The 22417-nt window shown below is 36.6% G+C and overlaps 1 protein-coding gene across 1 annotated transcript; it reads right to left on the bottom strand.

Moving 5' to 3' along the window:
• Window positions 1-4414: 4414 nt before the first annotated feature.
• On the bottom strand, window positions 4415-21633 carry Usp16-45 (ubiquitin specific protease 16/45). The gene is made up of 9 exons (XM_017615239.1): window positions 21454-21633; window positions 21130-21393; window positions 20599-21031; window positions 19996-20531; window positions 19808-19944; window positions 8522-8639; window positions 7732-8468; window positions 6414-7666; window positions 4415-6118 (listed from the first exon to the last, which is right to left on the bottom strand). The coding sequence occupies exons 3-8, from the start codon at window positions 20944-20946 to the stop codon at window positions 6504-6506; spliced, it is 3039 nt and encodes a 1012-aa protein (XP_017470728.1). The 5' UTR covers window positions 20947-21031; window positions 21130-21393; window positions 21454-21633; the 3' UTR covers window positions 4415-6118; window positions 6414-6503.
• Window positions 21634-22417: the final 784 nt, after the last annotated feature.

The following is a 22417-nucleotide window of genomic DNA, read 5'->3' as shown; positions in this document are numbered from 1 at the left end:
GATCCTTAATACATCCTGCTGGGATGAAGCGAGCTGTAGCAGCAGCGACAACCCTGCGGAATTTACGTTCATCTACGTGAACGTCGGTTGGTATGCGTAGTGCAGTGAAGGCGCTTTCAGTAACATCCGCGAAGCCTTTCCAGTCAGCTTTGGAATAGTTGACATAGGTCCGGTGTTCCGCGGAAGCAAAGTCGGAAGGTTTATCAATCGAGATGACTATGGGCATATGGTCTGATGCTGGGTCAGCATAGGTCGCCATGATACGCTGTTTATCAGACCAGCGCTGACAATTGTTAGATCTGGCGAGCTGCAGCAGCTGCCCATAATCCTGGTGGGTGCGTCGTCGTTCATTGTGCAGAATGTCGAATCGTCTATCTGCTCAGCCAGATGGGTTCCCCTACGATCATTTGACAGGCTTGAGTGCCAAAGATCGTGGTGCGCGTTAAAGTCGCGAACTACCATACGGTTTTCTCCTCTGCGTAGCGCACCTATTTCAGGATGATATCCTGCCGTGCAGCTGGTGACAGGGGGTATGTATACGTTAAACATTTCGAGCTCAACATCGCCTGATCGGATAGCAATACCCTGACATTCTAGGATGGTATCCCTGCGGCGGGAAGTCTGCTTCAATAAGACGATACTGCACGGTGTGGTGCGTGATGAACGCTAAACCTTCACCATTGTCTCGCTCGCGATCTCGACGGTGCACGTTGTATCCGGCGTAATTCAACAAGGTTGAATTGCCGTGCAACTTCGTCTCTTGGACCGCAGCTATTAATATTCCATGCCTTCCCATAAAGACAGTGATCTCCTCGATCTTGCTCTGGAGTCCGTTACAGTTAAATTGTAGCACCTTTGTGTGCCTTGGGAGACCTATTTTTATGTGTGGAGTTAAGGAGTTGTGTTACCTGCCGGCTCCCTGCTGTATGTGATGCAAAAGGGGGTGCTGCCTTGTGGTAGTGGTTGACGGCGTCGCGGGGGAGGTATGCGACTGGGCAGCACAGCCGGGGCCCACATAGTCACTCGTCCAATCACGCGTGTTGCGAAGTCCTGAGCATACCCTAAAATGACACCAGCCAAGGCAGGAGTTGCACTTGACTGATGTCACGTTACGGTATATTCTGGACTGACAAACCGAGCAGATTGTCGGAGGGACTAGGAGTTGCCGGCGGCGTATGTGGGTGCTATTGAGTTTGTATGTGTGTCTATTGTTGTGTTGTGTTGGGGTGTGGGTGTGTTAGTTGTGTGCTGCACGGGCGGGTGGAGGCGGTCCGATTCGCACAGCAAGGGGGCACGAACGACGTGGTCCATTGCCGGTGCGTACGTAGGCCCGATCAGTTGCGGAGGTGACTCCACCCGTCACATTGCACCTGACCGAGGTGGAGTTCGTATGCAGTCGTCTCTGGCATATGCAGCAGGTGTAAATTTCTGNTATGTGGGTGCTATTGAGTTTGTATGTGTGTCTATTGTTGTGTTGTGTTGGGGTGTGGGTGTGTTAGTTGTGTGCTGCACGGGCGGGTGGAGGCGGTCCGATTCGCACAGCAAGGGGGCACGAACGACGTGGTCCATTGCCGGTGCGTACGTAGGCCCGATCAGTTGCGGAGGTGACTCCACCCGTCACATTGCACCTGACCGAGGTGGAGTTCGTATGCAGTCGTCTCTGGCATATGCAGCAGGTGTAAATTTCTGGCCCTGGGTTGGACTCTATGCCAGCCCTGAGCAGAAGGGTACGGAGCAGATGTATCCCTAGAATCGAGTAACGTTTGATGGATTTCACTGACCTAAACGGGGTTAGATCGCCGAAACAACAGCCCTTGGTCGGGTAAAACCCGAGTCGTTCCGGTACGTATAACCGGCTGTCGTGGGAATGTGCTCCCGCGCAAATTGGTCATTTCCATCAGTTATAATAATAATAATAATAGATTGGCGCTTACACATATGTTAGTGTTTGGCCGAGCTTCTCCTCCGATTTGTGGCGTGCGCCTTGATGTTGTCACACAGAGCGGCCGACTCCGAACGGCGATTGTATTTTTATCAGAAGCTGTTCATGGCAGAAAATACACTCGGAGGTTTGCCATTGCCTGCCGAGGGACGACCGATGTTAAGAAAAAACCTTTTTTCTATATTATTTGCGATGTTGCTTTGACCAGGGTTTGAACCCAGGCGTTGCGGAGTGGAAGCGCGCACTGCTTACCACTACACCACAGCTGCCGACAGTTATAGTTATAGTTTAGAAATAAAAGAGGCTGATGCCTTGCAATATACCAACTTGGAACTCAACCATCTTTACAACGACTTATTCCCAACAACTTATAAAAATTGCATCGCAATCGGATTAAACCTTTAGGCATCCATTCAAAGAATGCGTAAAATTACTACGTACTACTACAAAAACAAAAGTGAAAAGTGGACTTCTTAAAATTTCACAGTATTTATAATTTATTTTTAAGACCGGTTTATTATTTACGCATATATGTACATAAATAACTATCCAGATTACAGTAGTAGGCTTTTCAAATATTTTCGTATATAATAGTAGCTATGAAAAATAATGGATATTATTGTATATGTATAATCCATTTAATTCCTTAAAACCTGCATCTTCGATAACTGATTGAAATACATACAATGTGCAATTTAGGTTATGGGAAATATTTAATAGTGGGGAGCCCAAGAGGGGATTCGGGGATTTAGTCGAGCGCATCAGATTAACATATGTGGGATACCCTGCATCCTGTTGAGTACCTCTGCCAAATCTAAGCCATCTATGTAGAACCGCGCGCATAGGAGAGCTGATCAGAATAGTAAAAAAAAAACTTGATAGGTGGATTTACTCGAGCGTGTCAGAATAAGAAATAGTGGGTTAATTACATGCTGAAAAGTGTGCATTTCAATAATTTGACGATTTAAGCGTGACGCAAGGTAGTGGGAGGGTCGCAAACTTGCAAAAAAAAACGTTACCTGGACATTCTCGCGCGGTCAATTTTTTTTTTATTATGAAGTATACAGCTGAAGGATAATGGGAAGTTATAATCTGACGATTTCCATAAACCGGAGTGTCGAAAACCGTCAACAAAGATTGTCGTGTGCACTTGCTTTTTTTCAAAACGACTACATATTTTTCTACGGAATTTGTTATTTTGTGATTTGTTTGCTGTTTTCCGTTTATATTATTTGTCACAATCATATAACTGTAAGTATACCCAGCGGACCAAATGCTCGCGAATGATACCAGTTGCGAGAGAAATGTGAGAATTAACCCAAATTCTCACTAAAGGCTTGCGTGTTGCTCCGCTGTATATGTACATAAGTATGTGCATTTGCGAATCAAAACCTTTACCTGAATTTGCGCTGGGCGATGAAATTGCATGTGCGATTAAGCGCGTCTACGATTACGATTAATTTAGTCCCAGTTTCAAAATAGTTTGAATTAGGATTGAAATAATCGTAAATCGAAGGAGTATTTTAACTTTTAGCTCAGCAAATATCAAGTAAAAATTGCTTTTTTAACATATGTATGTGAATTTTTTCTCATTTCTTAGCTAAAATCACTAGACATAAGAATTTGTATGTAAGAAAAACACGAATTTTTAGATAATTTTGAATACGGCAGCCTTAAGTTTACTTATACATGAAAGAATGTTAAACTCCGCTCCCTTCTTGCTCACTCTTTATATAGTATCTTAGTATAGTATCACGCAATCATGGGCGATCAAAGCACTCGTGGTGTTACATGAAATATAAGCTTTGAAATTTTACTAACTAATACCTTGTTTATACCGACACATAAAGCGCTTTGACCCAGTTCTCTGTGATTCAAAGCGGATGCATTAACCAAATTTCAATACGCTCTGAATTTCAGTGTATTGACTCGAATTTGATTTAAAATCGGATTTTTAACCGACTTCCAAAAAAGGAGGAGGTTATCAGTTCGTCGGAATATTTTTTATTTTTTTTTATGTATGTTACCGCATAACTTTGGACCACGTCAACCGATTGCATCGGAAAGGTAGTGTCTCAGAGGTGGTCCCATACTAATCTGGTTAAGATCCGATCAGTGGATCATGAGATATATATATATATATTTTTTTTTATATAAGAGTTTAAGTCGGTTTTTTTTGCTAAAAATTACTTGTTATTTCTCAAATCGCTTAGAAAACAGGTATAAACACATCACTCATTCGACGCGAAGTGAAAATAGGCTGATTTTCTTTATACAGCCCCTTTTAAATTTGAATTATTAAAATAAATTTTAATTATTTGAAATATCGAAATAAAACAGCAAATTTTGTCTACTTTTGAATACCGTTTCAGAGAGTGCGCTGTAAAGGCACAGGTATAAACGCTTGAAAGAAATATGTGTAATTGGTTTTTTCTTAATGCGGTTCTTGCGTAGGTATAAACCTGGTATACGTTTTTTGATTCACGATGAGTGGAAATAGTTTTTGTGTTTTGTGGATCAAATTCTTGTCAAAAAACTTGTTGGACTATTCTAGGGGACTCAGGTATGATACCTTGTAAATTTTATAATAACGCACTTTTCACTTAATATGTAAAAAAATATTGTAAATTACTTCTTGTTACAGATGGGAAAATTTTTGAAGAAATTGACGACCAAGTCGAACCGGACTTGCTGTATGATAATAGTTGCACGGATAAAATAATAAGTGTTTACAATAATATATGTTTGGTTGACTGTGCATCTCAAAAACGGAATTATTTTTTTAAACCGTCAGATTAAGAAAACCTCTCCAGATAATCGTCAGATTATGCAACAGGACGACCAGGACATCGAGATGAACCTTCTGTATGAAAATCTGACGCGGTCGAGTAAATCCAAATGGCGATTTTTTTTTGCATCTTTAAGAAGACGCCACGAGCTTGCGTCACATCTGAATCGTCAGATTATTTAATGGGAGGTTCATTCGGGCCCATTTAACATCCCTTGTGAATATCTGACGCGCTCGAGTAAAGTTTTTTGTCAACCATTTTTGAACCTTCCGTACGCCAAACCCCACCATGCAAACCGGAAGATTAGCATATTTCCGTTCAGTCATCAGAAACACGTTTGATGTATTGACTATCAATATCTGACACGCTCGAGTAAATCCATGTAACTGTTTTTTTTTACATTTTTGGAAGCCTGTAGATCCTCCACCCACCGCTGAAAGGAAAAACATCACATGACCTTTTTTTCTTCCCATGATATAATCTTTAAAATCCAATAGGTCAAAATGACGCTCGAGTAAATCCCGATTTAGCATAGTGGGCTCCCCTACTATAAGTCACAGAGTGGGAAGGCCATTTTTCAGGCTTTTCACTAAATATTTCTAAAATACCTTCACCACGTTCTATAAGTATGTATGCGCATTGTGTAAGGAATTGGCTTAAAATGCAATATCAGCATAGTATGATTTAAATAAATGTTAAGATATTAACAATGAAGTGGCGATGATAGCAAAATATAAAACAAATGCATAAATATATATGTATATAATTTCATAATACCCTTTAAATTTTAAAATAGTAAATGTCGCATGATATTTCAAATCTCTAATTCCAGTGACATAGATATCTAATAAAATTTAACTATAATAAAAATTTAGAGGAATTGCGGGGAAGGATTTCAAATAGAAACATCAAGCGAAAAGTTTTCCATGATAAAAGTACAATACATTCTTAAGTATTGCCTATCGCCAATTGACATTGCTTCCCTCGCCAGCCTTAGCTCAAGACGCCCGTTCTAATGAGTTGCTTTGCAGTGGCCCTTCGAAACCCCAAAAACTCTTTAAATCATTGCACACAAATTTTAGCACAATTCCTTTGTTTTAACATCTTACTTTGTATATACATATACCAAGAAAAGCATTTGCCATCACTCGGGTGTTACCAGCACAGCGGCATTACCCCGTACGACACGTACATAGATTATACTTTCTGCGCTACTATTTCTGCATTTTGGTGACACATCGTACTTTCTTGTTTTGGCATTCTACTTTCTATCCTAGCTATGTGTATAATTTCAATATTGGTATATCAGGAAAAGACATTATTATAGTTTTATCGCTTAAATCGAGGCTTCCATTATCTCTGTATATCAAAAAATAACCATACATACATATCGTCGTTTAAAGTGCAAAACCGCGTATCAACAAAATGCAAAACCGCGTATCAGCAAAATGCAAAACCGCGTATGTGAAGTTGTAGAAATTATTTTCTAGAGCGTAAAAACACTCATATTTCGAAATGGTTCTCTTTTTTATAAAGCAATCGCATTTCTGGCTAGTATAATTCAGGACGAAGGGATAAGGATCGAGCCAAGAGCTTGTGTGAGCAAATCCAATTTTTGGCAGCCAATGTCAGTTACGCGGTTTTGCAGAATGACGATACGCGGTTTTGTACTTTAAACGAAGATATGTAGATATGGTCATCAACATATTATAGTAATGCACGACTTCTCCAACATCGTTGCTTGTCTATTTTTCAAAGTTTTGTTTTAACATCTAATAAATACGTTCGTAGAACAACAAATAAGCTTGAGCCCTTAGCACTGCCTCCTCGTTTACCTCTTGTACTCGAGAGTCAGACACGTAATACCACTTGCCCATGGGCACTTGAACATCGCGTGCCTCGTCTTCCCCGCCGTATGCTCCGCTTGCTGCAGTCGCATCGCCACCATCAGCCTCATCTGGATCGGAGGAACTTGTAGACGAACAGTCACTATTGGAGAAGTCATCACTGTCGTTAGCCGCCTTCATACGCAATTCGCGTGCTTTCTCCTTCGCTAAAAGCTCTTCTAGCTTTTTGCGCTGCTCATCGTCTTGATCAAGCTCAGCTTTGCTGCCTTGCGGCAAAAAATTCCAGCGTTTGTCTCCACACGGTAGTTTCGGGCGCACTTTTACATAAGCTGTGTAATGACCGCCATACATTCCGCCAGAGTGCTCCACAATGCCATAAAGTGCATATAAAAGTTTTTTTTGCTTGCGATCTATATTTGGCAAATTTTTTACTTTGGACCCGCAGAATGGAGCGATATCGAGCACCATTGGGAAGCTTACGGCACGTGTTAGCTTGCGGAATATGCATCGTGGGCCAAGTTGGAACCGCTTCAAATGAAGGATTAATACCGCTGGAGGACTAGATATGAGAAACTGTTTTGTAGCGTTTGTGTTAACGGTCTTCGCTTTTGGATCGGTGCTGTTAATTCGCTTCGTGCAGTTTTCACATCCTACTTTGTTGTTGCCCGTCATTAATTCAACGCCGGTAAAGTTATTAAGGCAGGATTGCACTGAGCATTCTCCATCATCGCACTGATAGCGCGGAGCTATTGTCGTACTCCAATCGGAATGGCTTTGGGTCCGTACGCGCTTCGCCTTCATGCGCGAAGCCTTTTGTTCGTGGAGTTGGAGTTGTTCTATTTGGGCAGCAAGCGCGACTTCGTCTTTCAATTCGCCATTAACCAGTCCGCCATTGGTGCTCATAGCTGCTCCTGCTTCTGTTATTGTTAGCTGGCGCATCATCGTAGCACCCTTTTCGCTTAGCCCAACTGTCATTAGACTATTGTTGGCGGTCGCAGAGTTGGCGTCACTAACACCGCCACCATTCGCCTCAGATGAGGGTAGAAAGTTTCTGCCAGCATTCGCTGGACTATTGGCAATACCTGAATCTAAAATAAATATATACATATTTGGTTTAATAAAATTCGTCTACTGTTTTCAGATATTTTTGTACCATTTTCGTCTTCGTCGAGAGAATCTTTGTCCATATTCTCTGGTGAATCGTCTCGTTTCTCCGGTTTGCCAGAGTTGGTCAATTGATGGTTTCCATTTGTATCATAAGCAGCTGCGACTAAAGTCCGCGAAGTTTTAGTGGCCGCGTTGTCATCTAAGAGATTATCTTCCACATCAGCGTCGGATTGCTCAGAAGAAGACGATGACGACGAATTTCCAACGGCATCTTCACGCTTTACGCATCCTATCTCTGAAGTCGTTGTAGCCGCATTATCTCCAGAGGTGCCAGTCGTATTCTCTAACAAAGCCTTTTGTCTAAGCTTGTTTTCATGATGCTTTGCTGCTCGCTTCGCTTTGCGCTCCTTTTCCTTATCTTTTTTCAATTGCGACTTTGAAGGTCCTGCAGGTGGAGCATTTAGGTAAAAGGAGCATGCATTGGGTGAGTTATCTGGGCTGGTTTTGCGTCTAATCGGTGGCTGTGGCTTCTCTACGCTTACAGGTAGTGACATGTCTAAGAAGTATTCATGCCGTGAAGACACATTAAAGCACTCTTGGCAAGTAAGAGTCGATACAAGAAAACCACGGAATACTTGCTCCGGGCGAAGTATGCGATCTGCGGCCTGATTTCCATATATTTTGCATTTTTGGCGCATCTCTTCCGAAACACTGTTTATGTCTTGATCCCTATAACCAAGGTTGGTCAAAATCACTCGTTGGTAGCGTTTTAAGTCTTCAGATCTGAAAAAAATAAACAATTAAGTCATTTTATAAACAGATTGCGCTTAACTTACCTAACACTCTCAAGCAAATGCCGTAATAGTTCATGGGAGTCGTGCTGATCACCACCACGAAATTGAGGACATTTTGTGCACAGCTTATCGAACAATTTGCTGGGTGTAAAAACCCCGCCTAAAGGAAAATACAAATGGACTCTGTGTAAAAATTATTTATCGCTGAATCTATGTGCATATCAACCTATAACTATCCTGCCAATTAAATTAGAGGTAATTGCATTTCGCCATAATCATTGCAAAAAAAATCTTTTTGAAAATTTCAAAACTATATAGGCAGACTAAAAAACATTTCCGAAGAGCACTTTTATTCCATTTTTTTTTTTGGTAAATTATAAAATTAACATCGCCATTGGCGATTCTTTCCCTTCAAATAAATTTTTCCCAATTATATTAATATACAAAACTTAGTTTTCCAAGATAATTTTACAGAAGAGGCTAATGAACTGCGTGATAAACTTGACTCAAGAATAGCGCTGCCAGACGTCCCGGTTTTCCCGGACATGTCCCGGTTTTAGACTATTTGTCCCGGTGTCCCGGTCCAACCTTAAAATGTCCCGGGTTTCGTTTAAGTGTCCCGGTTTTCGATTTGATTGCACAAATTTTGCATAAAAATGACTACACTGAGAGAAAAAACGCGTTGTAATATTAAGAAAAATTTTATGAATTTACTGGGGGAAATAACGCATAGTAAACATGAATATTTTTTATTTGATTATCGTTTTGAAATGTTCGTACTTAAAAACATTACTTTCATACCACGCACACGTGGTGTTGAATCAAACTGAACATTTGAATGCACATTTACATGTCTGGCTATAGCTGAGTGCACGAAGATGCTTGCCACAATTTGCTAATTTCCAGAGCGTCAGGGTTCAAATCGAATTACAGACTGCATGGAATTTAAATATATTTTTTTTTAACTTAATTATGAAAATGCATCCGTTAAGTGCAAAGCGCTTCATTTTAATATTAGCGTATTTCAATTGAATATTTCTATACTAAATACTATATTTGTATACTTAAATTTATTACGAGTTGGGTTGGTGCTCTTTCATATACGAATTTTTTTTAATTTAGCACGTTTTGCACAAGCAATAGTTGATGATTAATATAAGTATGTACCTAAATACGTTAAAATGACATGCACAGAGTTTTACAATTATATTAAGCAAAAGCCAGAAGTTTTGAAACAAGCTCACAACAACGAAACAAATGACTGATATTTTAATGTTACCTTGTATTTAATTTTTTTTCTTTCGTGAAACCTAGATTACTTATAAGTACCGTGCCGTTCAAAATTATTGGCTCGGAGACTCTTTCATCTGATCAGAATTTCTAATCAGATCTTTTAGAAAAATTTTGAAAATGTAGCTTTTGAGCCAATTAGTAAAGTGCAAGGCTGAAGTTACCAGAAAGTTTCGTTGATTTTTTGCAATTATTTATTTTTTGCTGACAGTGTCTTCCACATACAAAAAAATGTCGAATATAGTTTGTATAGAAGAAACTCTCAGTAAAAACAATACCAAAAATCAACTAAATTTTTATGGGCTGCAAAACTTCCTGATGTATTTAGTATAAACTGTATTTTTATAAGGAACAAAAAAGGTACATGCATTGTGGAAAATTCTCTGTACTTTAGTTATGATAAATTGTTTTGTTTTGCTGGTGTACGTTGTAATGATCTCATGATCTCATGTTTTTATGTTTTTTTTTGTCAAAATAAAATTTTACTACATCCTTTCGTACGTAATTTTTTTCGAAACGAAATGGAAGGGAGCGGGAGGCCTCTCCCCCCTTAAGTGTCCCGGTTTGGCAACCGAGATATCTGGCAGCCCTACTCAAGAAGCATATTAAAAGACTGTCAAAAATGTTTAATCACCCTAATCGAAGAACTTTTGAAACGATTACCTAGTCAATTAAATACTTTTAAAAAAGCTTTGATTTTGACACCAGAAAAGTGTGTGGATCACAAGAGGTCGAGTTTCTGGGACCTGCCAATTCACTATTTGACTTTGAAGGAAACAAAAGCAGCGGAAACTGAATATTTAAATCTTTTAACTTTCCCATGGAATAACTTTTCTCAGAACCATTCTATCCGACTCTGAAGAATTTTGGATAATTGCTTACGGAGTGAAAACCGCAACAGGCAATAAATTGTTTGGAAATATAAGTAAATTCATATTATTATCCTTGCCGCTCTCACATGCTTTGTTGAGCGTGTTTTTTCCGTAATGAATTCAACAAAAACTAAGATTCGAAATAGGATGACGTTGGAAAGCCTTAACATCAATAATTCGAATAAAGTGTTATATGAAGGCTAATAGTTTCTGCTGCAAAACGTTTCTAATATCAAACAGTATGTTATCAAGGTTGAATAGCTCAATATATGACAACAACATAAGTGTAAATCATTCAGACACTATAGGTGATTTTGAAGAAATTGTGAAAATAGCTGATATCGCCTTATTATGGGTTTTTATTTATTTTTTAGCGCCGAGCTCTTAAAAGTGGATTGTGCGATTAATCAATTAATATGAGTTATAATAAATTTAATAATTGCGCAGTCCTATTGCAAATGTGTGTAAACAAATATTTTTAAAAAGTATGAGTGTTTTTAAAGAAAATTGTTTGTGTGTCACTATTATTTATATAAGTGATTTGTGTTATTTATTATTACCCTCTGAAGGTATTATATTCGTTTTTGGTTTTAAAAACCATATTATAACGAGATCTCATTTTTAAAATAAAATTTTTGTTAAATCGATTTCATGAATTTTATTTAAAAAGAATTGGCGATTTTTGGCGAAATTGCGTTTTTTTTAAACAATCTGGACACCCTGCTTGAAATATTTATAGCAATGTCAGACGAAAAATATTTAAGGAAGTTTTAGTTCGAAAATAATTTTTAAGAGGGTTCCCGCTCTTTTGAAAGTCGTATTTAGTTTAATTATACATAAGTTACATAAAATTTTAAAATATGGTTATCAAACGAACGAGCGTGATGAAATCTTTAAATTGAACATTCAGCTGTTTTTTTGTTGAAAAAATTTAATTCAAATTATTTAATAAGTTAAATGGATTGTCAAAAGATGGGTATCAATCGAAAAGGGTTTGAAAGTAATTTACTTCTAAACTGTATTTAGGAGAGTTGCCATGTGCTTAAAAAATTGAATTCAACTTAATGCATCTGTTAATTGAAATATGTATAACAATGCCAGACGATAAAAAATATTTTAGTTTGAAAATAATGTAAAGGGGTGGCCACCTGTTTGAAAAGTCAATTTTGTTTTACTTATACGCAAGCTACATAAATAAAATATCGAAATATTAGTGTCAAAGAGTTTTAAGAAAACTTTAGGCTGATAATATTTTGAATTTCGAATTTCCAAAATGAGAAGTCAAATTAAAGAACTGGGATTCTACATAGATGTGCACAGGCTTTATTTTTTTTAAGTTAGAACCTTTTTAGCGGCATAGGAATATTTGAAATTGGTGAAATGAAAACCGACACCAAGCGAGACCTCTCACCACTAGGTTTTTAAATAGGGTTTCACCTGTTTAAAAAATCTAATTAAATTTTGGCGTTTTGACGCCATGCACGGTTCGTTCGATTTTCAAAACTGAGGTGTCAAATTAAAGGGCTTGGGCTGTAGATGTGCAATAAGGTTTTACTTTTTCGAAAAAAGTTTCCACCTGTTAAAAAATTAAACTCGAATTATTTAATAATCAAAACCTTCAGATCCGCACCTTTCGTGCGATTTTCAAAGGTCGGGTGTCAAATTAAAGGGCTAGGGCTATGGATGTGCAATGAGGTTTTACTTTTTCAAATAGAGTTGCCACCTGTTAAGAAATTAAGTTCAAATTATTTAATAAGTTAAACCAATTATTACGAAATTAACATCCACTGAAATGGTTTTAAAAAGCTGTTTCTTAACTTCACTGTAGAAGGGGTGACACCTGTTTAAAAAATAAATTTAATTTGAATTAATTACCTAATTCCCATATGGGCGCCAGACGCAGAGTTTAAGAAGATAAACGCGTGTAAATATTTTGAAGAGGGTTGCCAGTCTAATTCAGTTAACTTATACACAATGAAATATTAAAATGTCAAACAAAAGAGTGTTAAGAAATATTTAGTTTTAACACTTAGAGTATTTTTGAGGTGTTTAAAGAGGGTTACCACCCATTCAAAAATTAAATTCAAATTATTTAATAAGTTAAATTAATTATTAAAATATTCGTATTAATCGACATGGGTTTTACAAGGCTTTATTCCTGAACTCTATTAAGAGGATATAATAATTCTTCCGTTAATTAAAATATGTATCACAATGTCAGACGAAGATTCTTTAAAAAGGATTTAACTTGAAACTACTATTGAAGAAAGTTGCCCCCTGTATAAAAAGTCGAAAAATACGGGTGCAAAGCGAAAGAGTGTTAAGAATTCTTTAGTTTGAAATTTTAACCGTCTGTTTAAAAAGGTTTGCCACGCGATTAAAAAGTGGCATTAAAATTATTTATTAAGTTGGATGAGGTATTAAAAGGTGGGCATCAATGGAACTGGGTTTGGAAAGGCTTTGTTTCTAAAACATATTTATGAGGGTTGCCAACTGTTTAAAAAATCCAACTCATCCTAAATTAAGGCAACTGTTAGACGAAAGAGATTTAAGAAGATTTTAGTTTGAAAATATGCACTTTTGAAAAGGATTTCTAGCTGTGTGCATAGTCGAATATAGTTAACTATGCGCAAGTTTTATAAAACACTAGCTGTATTCTGCCACTCTTTGCTGTGGCATATTCATGTTACATTGATGATAAATGATTAAGGAAACAAAGCATACGTTTCATATAAGTTTGATTTTGCAATACTTGTGTCTACACAATATTTTTCGTTTTTCCTTNCCTGCCACTCTTTGCTGTGGCATATATGATAAATGATTAAGGAAACAAAGCATACGTTTCATATGAGTTTGATTTTGCAATACTTGTGTCTACACAATATTTTTCGTTTTTCCTTTCTCTACCTAGATATAAAGTCTATATAGTTTATCGACACGGGAACACGCACCATACATTTCTCCATATGATAAGCAATCGGCATATTAACCTATAGAAATACTATTTCTATATGTCTTTATTAACTTAGAAATTAAACAAATACAAGTTGCTTGTACACACGGAAAATTCTAGACTTTGTTAGCGTCGCTAGAAAATACGTTCAATGAATGACGTTGGTTTCAGTTAGTACAAACGAATGTCAAACAGCTCTGTTCGTTTACTGCGGCTTTTGATGTTGCCACTTAACCACTGCGACAAGTGTTAAGGTTGGCCCCTACAAATCTAAACCACACTTTTCCAAAGATTTACCTTGAGCTTTATTGATTGTGAATAGAAATCTTTTAGATTGAAATGGAGTATCGGTCGAAATCATGAGATGAGGACATCTTCACCTTTAAAAAGCCACGTTAAAATCTTTGCTTCCACTACGTTCTTCGTCAATTTCTAAACTGCGAGTCGCGTGCAACATGATAATTGGCAGACCTATTTTCAATTTCAGTATGTGGGGTCATTCCTGGAAGATCAGTCGCGTTCAAAGATTCCGTTGGATAATTAACTGCTTCATCTGTTTCCACAACGGTGTTTATCAACGTATATGTTATTTCCTCACTTTGAATGCTTGATTGAATAGCATTATTGAGTTGGTAAACATCCTTATTCTTCGCGGTACGAATAACTCGACCACTAATTTGAATATTAAGAAGCGTTCGATCAGCCCTCCTTTCGATGTTTCTATGTTACAAAAGTTATGAGGCAACGAAATTCGTCCTGATCTCTCATCGACCCCCAATAGCCAGTAATTGTCGCGATAATACCTCGGCTGACAGATCGTTCTGTAGCTGGACACACATATTCGTAGTCAACCCCAATCTATACTCGTGTTGCCACAATGGTGAATATTTCAGGCAAGCATTTATCTCGCCTGCTGGTGGCGATCGATAAAGCACAGGCAATGTTTGAGTGAAATCTCCTACGAGCAATGCATTTCCGGAATGGTTGAACGGTTCCACGCAAACCTCGCACCGATCGATCAAGGACTTCAAGCGATTTTCTATGTGCCATCGTGCACTCGTACCAAACAATGAGTTAACATTTTTGTAATACTTTTCCAATACCGATGATTTGTATGTTCAATGGCAGCTTAAGAGCTGAAGGAGCAGTAACAATGTCACAGCTATTGCGTACGAAGCGAGAGCTAAGGCTATGTCCTTTTTTGATCGAACCGATACCAGAATCAATCTCCTCTGGCGCATCCAAGAAGAAGATCCCCCACTCCGTCATTTATCATTTGCATCTTCTTATTTGGCGCTGTAACCGCATAAGCGATTTTGGCCGAGTTCGGCAAAGCACGCCAGTTGTTTTTCTCTGTGGCAACTGACGCCAATTGGAAATGCCACGTGAAGCCAAGTCCTTCTCCACTTGGTCTCTCCATTGCAGTGGGGTATCCGTAAGATCTTTCTGTCGAATACGCCAAGAGCCGTCTCATCGAATGTTGTCATTGTCTAAGCTTCTGCGACACATATCAGCTCGGGCATGATGATTGACTTATAGAGTGTGGGTTTTGTACGTTGAGAGAGAACTTTACTCCCGAATTGCCTGTTCTGCGTTGGCCTTCGATTCCGACATTATCGGTGTTATCCTGGTCCCCAAGTAATTGAAATTCTTCACTTTCTCGAAATTACAACTGGCAACCGTGACGTGGGTGCCAAGGCGCGAATGCTCTGACTGTTTGTTTGATGACAGAAGATACTTCGTCTTCACCTCGTTGATCACCAAACCTAATAGCTTTGCTTCGTTATACAACTTGGAAAAGGCCGAACAAAGTTCAAGATTTTTGTTACCGATGATGCTGATCGGCATACGCCAGAAATTACACGCCCTTGTAAAAAATTCTTCGTGAGTGGTTCAGTTCTGCAGCTCTTATTATCCTAACATTTGCATCATGCGATCATAAATGCCCTTCTGTTCACGCTTTAACTTGGGAATGTTTGATTGGGCAGATAATAGGAGAACCTGACGCAGCTGATCTAATTTAAAGTTTATGGAAAATGTGAGTATGTTAGGTAGATGTGTATTTCACTAAAGTAGAATCTTAAACATTTAAAGTCGAAAAACTCAACGCTCAAGCAGACACATTATCTTTACTCGCAATATACGTAATAGGCTACGGCGCCCCAAATTATATTGTCTATAATTAAGTTAACTTTTTTATAATGTTAGGGAATAGTGACAATTTAGGGAGCGTACCCATACTACGTAGCCCGTTGAGGGGGGGAGGGGATCTTCAAAATACCACGCTTGGTCACAGTGAGGGGCGGGGGGCTTAGGTTTTTATCACGTAGTCAATATCCTCTAAGGAAATCTAGCGTTTTTTCAAGCTGCATTCAAATACGGCGCGCAGTGTTTGGCGCTTTCTAAACTCACAGGACTTTTCTTTCTATAAATTAAGTTCTGGTTACGATATATTTTGACATAAGATTTATCTTGATAATATTTTTTCCGCTTGTTAATATAGGTATGCATGCACTTTTGTCGTCACGCGGCAAGCGCCGTATTAATAAAGACAAGTACATATTTCATTTCATTTTATTTGCTAAAACATTAGTACAATAATATCTGAGATCTTTTATAATTCAACCAGAAGGATATAACAAGGTAATAATGGTAAATAAATAAAATATTTTTTTTTTTACTTTTTGTTAGCAAGATATCATTCAAGGGTCGTGGAAGGGGAAGGGGGGTGGGGGGGCTAAAACTTACAAAAAGTGGGTCACGTAGTATGGGTACGTTCCCTTAAATTTTTATTAAGGATCTTTTAAACAGCTTTCATGGGACATTTTTACGCCACGCTTTTTATTGTTTTTTTCATTTGTATGACTCTTCGTTGATAATGTGATCGCTTTGTTTGATAAGGTGTTGTAAACTCTTTCTTCATTTAAACTGTTCGGCTTTTGGATAAGTGGAAACAGTTAAAAAAAATATCTAGTAAAGCTTTTCCAAACACTATTCGTTTGGAAGCAATTATGGAATTTTTCATTTAATTTAAATATTTTTAGTCTTTACTTTTAGATAGGTGAAAATCCCATTGAAAATATTTCTAAATCAGGATTTCTAAAATACCTGTCGTTTAGTACCCATATTGTAATATTTGATTTATTTTATCAATTTATTGAGTTAAACAGGTGGCAACCCTCCTCAAACATATTTCCGATTGTAAATATTTTTAAAGCTCTTTATTTTGATAAACACATTTCAATATTTCTTTTATTTAATCACTTTAACTAAATTAAAATTTTCAAATAGGTGGCAACCTTCTTCAAAAGTATTTCCAAAAGTCATCTTTCTTTCTATTGTAATATTTGATTTATTTTATCAGTTAAACCTAGTTAAATATTTAAACAGGTGGCAACCCTCCTCAAACATATTTTCCGCCTTCTTAAAAATATAAAATTGTATACCAAAATTCTAATACTTAATTTATTTTATCAATTTAACTGAGTTAAAATTTTCAAATAGGTGACAATTCTTAAAAATATTTCCACCAGTTATCTTTCTCAAACCTCTTTAATTTATTATCTTTGTTGCAATATATCATTTATTTTTATCAATTAAGTTGAGTTAAGTTTTCTAACAGGAGCAACCCTCCTTAAAAATATTTTCGACTGTAAGCCTTCTTTATACTATTTTCTTTGATACCCGCATTGCAATATTTTATTTATTTTATCAATTTAACTGAGTTCAAATTTTCCAATTGGCGCCAACATTTCCAAAAATATTTCCAACGGATATCTTTTTCAAACCTCTTAGTTTAATACCCATATTGTAATGCATAATTAATTTATTTTATCAATTTAATTGAGTAAAAATTTTGAAATAGGTGGCAACCCTCCTCAAAAATACTTTCCGACTATAATCTTTAGTTTGATACCCACATTGCAATATTTCATTGATTTCATTAATTTAACTGAGTTAAAATTTTCAAATAGGTAAGTTATCTTTCTTAAGCTTCTTCAATTTGATACCCACGTTGTCATATTTAATTTATTTTATCAATTTAACTGAGTTCAAATTTGTAAATAGGTAGCAACCCTCCCAAAAGTATTTCCAACAGTAATCTTTATTAAACCTAATTAATTTGATACCCATATTGTAATATTTCATTTATATTATCAATTTAATTGAATTAAAAATTTTCTAACAGGTAGCAAACCTCCAAAGTTTTGCCTTATAAATTACAACGAACAATCCCGAAAAAAATTAGTCAAAAATTTATTCAGCCGTTCTCCAGTTTTGAGGCCTGTTACAAACGAGCACAATATTTTTATATATATATAGATAGATGGGAGGTGACACGTCCCCTTTTAGAATATCGCCCATTTTTCTCCATGTGTATGGAATTATTTCATTTATCTATATCATTTTCCAGTACTCTACCACAAATATTTCAAGAGATATACAACATGATGGTTATTTTTAACCGACTTCCAAAAAAGGAGGAGGTTATCAGTTCGTCGGAATATCTTTTTTTTTTTTATTTTTTTTATGTATGCTACCGCATAACTGCATAGCTTTGGACCACGTCAACCGATTTCGATAATTCTTTATGCATCGGAAAAGTAGTGTCTCAGAGGTCCCATACTAATCTGGTTTAGATCCGATCATTGGATCATGAAANTCGACAGATCCGATCATTGGATCATGAAATATATATATATATATATATATATATATATATATATATATATATATATATTTTTTTTTTTTTATATTAGAATTGAAGTCGGTTTTTTTTGCTAAAAATTACTGTTATATATAAGATAAAGGTGGCACGCCCGCCTTTCCGAATTCGAGCAAACTTCACATAAACCATCTGCATGAAGCCGTTCTTAAGTTATGAAGTGTGACCTCAAGTGCACTTATTTTTAACCGACTTCCAAAAAAAAGGGGAGGTTATCAGTTCGTCGGAATATAGTATATATTTTTTTTATGTACATATGTTACCTCAAATTTGGACCACGTCAACCGATTTCGATAATTCTTTTTGCATCGGAAAGGTAGTGTCTCAGAGGTGGTCCAAATGGTAATGGTAAATGGTAAATATTATTTCTGGATAGATATTCCATCGGAATCCGGAAAAATTTAAATATTTGCGAAAACCCGATTTTTAACACCTTGCTAAATATATCTCTATATAACTTTTGGAAAACCAATTACAAAAAATTGTTAATTCTCACGAAATAAACCATCTCGTCATAAAAAAAAAAAAATATTTAAAAAATAGTTCTTGAACAACGCCAATTTTTTGAAACATGTTTATTATAGAGAATTAAGCAAGGATTACGATGGTGTAATTTTAAATCGCTAATTTACTGGTCTTCACTATGGAAATCAGCTTCAAAAAGTACAGCTGTTAATAGCTAAGTTAGCTTTGCGACAATCATGACCATCTTATATATAGAAACTAGTGAACCCGAATGGCGTTAAAACGGCCAAAATTTTTATTCAAAAACTTAGAAAATATAACTTCTACAAATTACAAAAAATTGTTGACTCTCACAAAATAAACATCTCGTTTTTAAATAAAATATTTTAAAAATAGTTTTTGGAAAACGTTAATTTTTTTGAACCATGTTTTTTATAGAGTATTAAACAAGGATTACAATGGTGTAATTTTAAATCCCTAATTTACTGGTCTTCACTATGCAAATCAACTTAAAAAAGTTCAGCTGTTAATAGCTAAGTTAGATTTAGCACAAACATGCCCATCTTGAATACAGAAATGTTAAGCCCGTTTCTTTAGCTTTAAAACGACGTTAAGATGAAGTCTCTACGATGAGCAGAACGCCAGATACAACAACTTGAAGAAGTACATGATTAGTCAGAACCACGAAAAAATCCAAACTTGGACAGATCATATCTCCAAAGAAAAATTAATAAAATTATAGTTTGAAAAACTAAAACCTCGCTATTATAATTTCCATTCGTACTGTCATCAGGTATGTAACTTGATAATAGAAATCGTTGCATCTTTTAGGCGCATCAATATTACATAGTTACATCCCGAGCTAATAAAAGGGAGGTACAAAAAAAAAACTTCCTCGAATACGTGTTAGCTTATTTTATGTATAAATTCCAGAAAAAAAAATTTGAAGCGAACCGGAGACATGATATCAATTTTTTACGAAATCCGTCCGACTTAAAAAAGAATGGCTCATATGTACAAACCTCCTGACTGTAGTTCTTCCAAAGCTTGAGCCAGAGCCGCCGTTAAACCTCCCCAAGATGATAAAGTACCTTGTATCATCGGCAAGTGCACGTCTTCGTCATCTTTGAATTTAAAAGTACCTCCGGGTAAAATAAATCTAAAAAGTAGAATTTTTTGTTGTTGTTTTTTTTTTATATTATACTCATACTGTTCGCCAGGTTCCGATAGCTCCTTGAGCACCTCTAATAAATAAGGAGTTTGCGCCAGACACTGCATTACTGCATTGAAGAAGCATGTGTTGCCTAGATTGGTCAAGCCACGCACTCGCGGCAATGTTTCGATAAATTGCGGGTCTACCGTACTTGATTTCAGAGATGTAGCGGGCACCTGAGGCACTAAAGCTGCTGCGACTGTATAATCAGTCACACGTTTTGCCATGCCCGGTATAGGTGGTGGAGGTGGCGGAAGTGGTATTGGTTTGTTTGACACCTCTCCGGATTCAGTTTCAACAAGTGGACGCAAAGATTCCCAAGTAGCAATTATCTTTCCTTCTATGTTATTAAAGGGTGTATTCGGAGCAGGTGAAGCGACGAGAATGGGTTTTTGGGTAACCTTTTTTAATAGCTCAACACATTCCAACAATTTTTTACGCGAGGTATATTTTACTTCGTTATCGCAAACATAACACCATATTTCAAACGAACGTGTATTCATTGTTAAAGCATGTGAGTCGGAGTGAGGTGTCTAAAAAAGATGAGGCAAATAGTTTATGAATTCGTAAGTACGGTGAATATAATATATATACACATACTTTGTAATGTTGCAAAGCGTGCTCATTTTTGGACCGGCCACATAACTGAGATCCACATTTTAAACATAACCATAGTGTATTGTCATATTCGAAACCGGAAATTGATTCATCGAAGGAAGACTCCTTAACTTCTGCTGCAGGTGAAGTAGCGCCTTGCTTTGAGCATTGCATACAATCCGTGGCTAGGCCACTTGCTTTTAGCACTTTACGCAATTTAGTGGGATCAACAGACTTCTTCACATGCTGGCAATCTCCCGCAGGCGATGTAGGACTTTGCAATGCATCCTCAGACGAGTCTGTTGATGATCCGTCCTCATGAACATCTGACTGACGTTTCTTCTTCACCATAACTACGTAATCGAACTTTGGCGAGCGTCAAACCAACAATGAAATTGTATGTGCCCTAATCTAAACCGCAATTAGTGAACGTCTGCTGCAAAGATAGAGTAATTATAGAGTATTGTCCACATTTTGCCATTCCAACTTTTATTTGGAAAATAATTTAAATTTTTCTTTTTCAGCCACTTTTACTTGGAATTGAGGTTAAGATCACACGTTTGCAGAACAACAAAAACTACTGTATAGAAGAATGGAAAAAAAGTTTATTCAATATCCATGACTAATGAAAATGGCGACAAGTGGTTTAGAGGCACTGCTTGGTGTAGGAGCACTCCTTGTTTGAAGAAATCAAAGAAGTGCTACATATTTTTTAAGTTCTTTGTTTTGCGATGTACATTTTATACCAGGCCCGACTTACAACCAAACAATAACTGTTCTTTGTCCTAGTGTTTTTGTCTAAAACACGCTTGAAAAATTATTTTGCCCACCAATTATTTATTATTTTCAATTACCTACCACTAATTAATGTTACTTTGTATTTCACAGAAGCTTTACTAAAATCGTACGGATGATTAAAAACTCTTTTACCAATTAGAATAATTTTCTCCAACATGTATTTTTTAATTTTAAGCAAAATCTGACAGCCTGAAATAGACAAATGTCAAAAATAATTTGGCGTGTCAGCTTTTTCGCCTAGTTGCATGTCTTAGGTAGGAATGTGCGATATCGTAACGACTATTCTGAATATCGATATTTCAAGGCGGGGGAGGGGCTAAACGTGGAATTTCCAACATTTCCAAAAGCTTATATGTTGAAAACTATTGAACCTATTTTCAAAATAGACAGTTGGAAAGGTAATTGAAGGACCTTTCATTCAATATATATATCTATGCATATAATGCAAACATATTTTGAGAAAAATTAAAAAAACGAAATTATGGAATTTTTTTTTATAAAAATGTATGTTTTTGTAAAAAAAATACGTAATTAACTATATTAACAAATATATTTATCGGAAAGACCATAAACATACCTTTAATTTGGCGTATAATTTTATATAGTTAGTTTTAAGTACAACTGCCAGCAGTGCAATAAATCAACTGGGGAAAATTTTAGTTTGGCATCCCCCGCGTACAAAAAAAAGGTGGCTATAGGGGGGTAGGGGGCGTTCTCCTGATTCCAAATATATATACTTTTAGCCGCAGCAGACTTATAGTTTTTAAGTTATTTGTTGTTAAAGTTAGTAAATTGAACTAACCTCTCGGCGCTATTTCACACAACAAACACTTTATTTATGAACACACTTCGGCAAAATAGTTGCATTAAAAGCCAGCACAATGAAATGTAAACATATTTTTTAAATTTATGATGTATTTTTACTAAATTAAGTAAGTTTTAACAATTATCACGCACTTATATATGTATACGCACATTGTGAATACAGAACTGTTGATTCAACCATAGTTTCACACTGACATTA

The sequence above is a fragment of the Rhagoletis zephyria genome, unplaced genomic scaffold, assembly GCF_001687245.7.
Source record: "Rhagoletis zephyria isolate East Lansing unplaced genomic scaffold, Rhagoletis_zephyria_1.1 Rzeph_scaffold_00983, whole genome shotgun sequence".
Classification (NCBI taxonomy): domain Eukaryota; kingdom Metazoa; phylum Arthropoda; class Insecta; order Diptera; family Tephritidae; genus Rhagoletis; species Rhagoletis zephyria.
This window is presented reverse-complemented; position numbering and strand designations above follow the sequence as displayed.